The sequence below is a fragment of the Miscanthus floridulus genome, chromosome 2 (genome assembly GCF_019320115.1).
Source record: "Miscanthus floridulus cultivar M001 chromosome 2, ASM1932011v1, whole genome shotgun sequence".
NCBI lineage: Eukaryota > Viridiplantae > Streptophyta > Magnoliopsida > Poales > Poaceae > Miscanthus > Miscanthus floridulus.
In genome coordinates this window covers 42,727,133-42,730,355 of record NC_089581.1, presented here as the reverse complement: position 1 = coordinate 42,730,355, position 3,223 = coordinate 42,727,133, and the positions used below count along the sequence as shown (strand labels likewise).

Genomic DNA, 3,223 nt, shown 5'->3' with positions numbered 1-3,223 from the left:
CTCTCATAATAAATTAACGAACCGTACTTTTCAGCCTGGCTTTTCAGCGATACGTTAATGACATAGCCTAGTGCTATCATTACATTTACTCGTGTGTCGTGTCAATGATAGAGCCTAATTCTAGAAGATGGAACGTGTAGTATCACCACTACTCATGCTGTATTAATACTATAATAATATACATAATGAGAAGAAAGTGCAGAGTTTTAGACACGGCAAATATATTTACTGAGTTTAACTGTCCCTGCCTCTATGCGTCTCCATTATTCCACCAGGTGAGGTGATCCAAGGCTTGGTCAGTCTCTGACGCCTGACAGGCTCGTCGTGTTATCGATCATCAAGCTTGGGCTTGGCATCATCATCAACAAACTGCAGGTACTCCGTGCTCCATATATTCTTCCGTAGCTTGGGCTTTCCCAAAATGATCAAAGATTATCATTCATTCATGAACTTTATCTCTAGTTTTTTTTTGTTTTTTTTCATTGCGATTATTATGTACCCTTCTGTCTAGTATTTCTCCAACTTCCTTCGTTCTGTTCTGGCATGTCCTGTCTTTGATGTAGGTGTGGTAAGGATGAGAAAGCCTGGTAAGAGTAGCAGGGAGAGGAATGCAGATTTCTGTTCGAATCACAATGATGACGAGGACAAGTATTTCTTCAAGGTTCTGGTTGGTGATTTTCGTGAACGATTGGTAAGTTTACTAGTCAACTTTGTTCTTGTTCTTGGGAGGTGTTCTCTTTTAATTTTTGCTGTGAGCACCAACTCTGCCTTCTCAGAAGTGGAGGTATTCTGTTAGCAATTCCATCATCTCCCGTCTCTGTTCATTATATTTGCTCCAAAACCAAGTCCCAGAAGAAACCTGAATACAAGGATTTGGGCTCTTATAGATGCAGATTTAGCCAGACCTGGACATCTGGTGATAGAACTTGAAACCCAAGATACATGTGCCATATAATTGTTATGAAGCTATATATGCTGAATATTTTTCATTTGTGATGAATGCTTGTGCAACCTGAGAATATTTATTGATTCTTTAATATGTTATCGTATTAATATAGTTTAAGAGTTCCTAGAGATAAACTCGGTCCTTAGATGGACAAACTAAGTACTAAAACTACTCCTTGTTTGTTATGACGTCTGACATGGAAATCGTTGCACTATCAGCCAACTTCTTGAGGATATTGCTGCAGGTCATACCTGATAAATTCGAGCAACATTTCAGAGGGCTAATAGCAAACAGTGCTAAGCTAGAATCGCGCTGTGGATACACTTTTGATGTTGAAGTAGCCAAGAATTTGGGCAAAGTAGTCCTTCAAACGGGATGGAAGGAGTTTGTTACTGCCCATGGCTTGAACATGGGGGACTTATTGGTATTCAAGTACGACGGGACTTCTCGATTCAAGGTTTTGATATTTGATCTTAGTTGTTGCGAGAAAATGCCGCCATGCCATGTCAAGAGAAATCATATCCGTGGGAGAGAAAGAAGGGAAGAGCTTCCCGTGAAATCCCCTGGAAGTAAAAGGGAAGCATGGAAGCAAAGGGAGGGAAATATGAATGTCATTCCTAGTTCATCAACCTCCCCATCCGACACATCAGGTTATGAGTCACCATGTTGAACCAACTTGAGTAGGATTTTACAAGATCATGACATCATTGTTTTGTTTGGTCATAGGAGGAATGACATCTTCAGAGGGCGATGAAGCACATTCTGTTCCGAGTTACATGCTCCCACGACGCACCAGCCTTGATAGTATGCAAAAGAAGAAACTGAAAGAGAGACTTCTAGCTATTTGTTCTGGAATCCCCATCTATGTGTGTGTCGTGAAGAAGTCAAATATTTTTGGAAGATCTCAAGCTATGGTGAGTTAGGTTTTTCTCTCTCTTTTTTTATATTAATATTGCATTTCAATTGCACGTCCTTCAGCAAGCAGGTTGTTTAGCTTCCTAGACTCCTTGAAGAAATTTACAAGCTAAGTTCGATGGAAAACTTTAACTGTTTTGACTTTCGAACACTGAAAACCCTTTCCCTTTATAACCAGGAATTCTCCAGAAAATACTCTGATGTATGTCTTCCATTGAAGAGCAGAGTGTTGATTCTTCAGTGTCATGGCAAGAGTTGGGAAGTGATTTGCCGCATTCAGGTTCCAAAAGCTCAACGCAAAGTTAAAAGGCTTTCCAAAGGGTGGGCACGGTTTGCACGTGACAACAATTTGCAGCTGGGAGATATCTGCCTCTTTGAGCCACTGAAGACCAAGAAGTACAGGATGAATGTGCATATCATTCGTAAAGAGTGAGATTTAGGAAGTGCTTTCTGCTGCTGTTTTCGACTCGTGCTTTTGGGTTTGATAAGAGTCGCTTATGGTCATGTGTGTTAGCCGTCGGTGCCAACTTTTATAGTAGTGATATTAAAGCTTTTATACTTGGCAAGGGTATAGCTTACTCTGTTTTGTTAGATAAGGGAATAAAGTGGTACAGCTTACTCTGTTGAGTGCTGAACAATATAATCTATGGTCTATCCATCCCCTGATTAGTTGACTGATTCAGTTTTAGTGCTAAAGTTGAGGCTGCTTCGCATGTAATCCATCTATGTTTTTGCTTCTGTAGCAATAGGAACTGTGATGCATTGGTTGCATGCCTATGCTTCTGCAGAGATGAACTTGCTTGCGTAAATGTTCTGCAGCAAATCGTCGCTGTACGGTTCATTTGAGCCATCAGGCGTTGCCATAATATTTTCTCGAGAGACGCAAGAGTCCGTTCCTTAAAAGCTTTAAATTTATTACTAGCTCTCGCCACTCCGTTGGTGCACCGGCGAGTTGCATGCGTCGCCGACCTCCGCGCCGCGTGTCGAGCTCCACGATGATAAGCCTCTATTCGTCCGAGCAGCAACATGACATTGCACTGAAAACACATGTTGCAAGCGTATATTTTAAATGTTTCATCTGGAGGTTGCATATATTTTATCTGGATATTGCAAAAGTAGATCGGCATATTGCATATATTACAATGATTATATACGTATGTTGCAAATTCATGTTCTCGGCTATTTTCAGTACCATGTTGCGAGTGTATATTTTAAATGTTTAAGTTGTTTTAGACATATGTTGCAAGCGTTTTATCTAAATGTTGCATATGTTGCAGTGGTTACATATATGTTGTAAACGTATATTTTAAATATTTCATCTGTTTTAGACTTATATGTTGCAGCGACGAGGGCCGTCTCTCG

At 40.4% G+C, this 3,223-nt stretch overlaps 1 protein-coding gene across 1 annotated transcript; it reads left to right on the top strand.

The window, feature by feature from the left end:
- Positions 1–574: 574 nt before the first annotated feature.
- Positions 575–2,294, top strand: LOC136538615 (putative B3 domain-containing protein Os03g0621600). Its single transcript, XM_066530574.1, has 4 exons — positions 575–691; positions 1,191–1,596; positions 1,673–1,860; positions 2,040–2,294. Exons 1-4 carry the CDS (start codon positions 575–577, stop codon positions 2,292–2,294), a joined length of 966 nt encoding a protein of 321 aa, XP_066386671.1.
- The last annotated feature ends 929 nt before the right edge of the window (positions 2,295–3,223 follow it).

Coding starts and splice junctions, on each gene's coding strand:
- LOC136538615 (XM_066530574.1), top strand. CDS start 575: ATGAGAAAGCCTGGTAAGAGTAGCAGGGAGAGGAATGCAGATTTCTGT. Junction 692..1,190: donor GTGATTTTCGTGAACGATTG/GTAAGTTTACTA, acceptor ATATTGCTGCAG/GTCATACCTGATAAATTCGA. Junction 1,597..1,672: donor CTCCCCATCCGACACATCAG/GTTATGAGTCAC, acceptor GTTTGGTCATAG/GAGGAATGACATCTTCAGAG.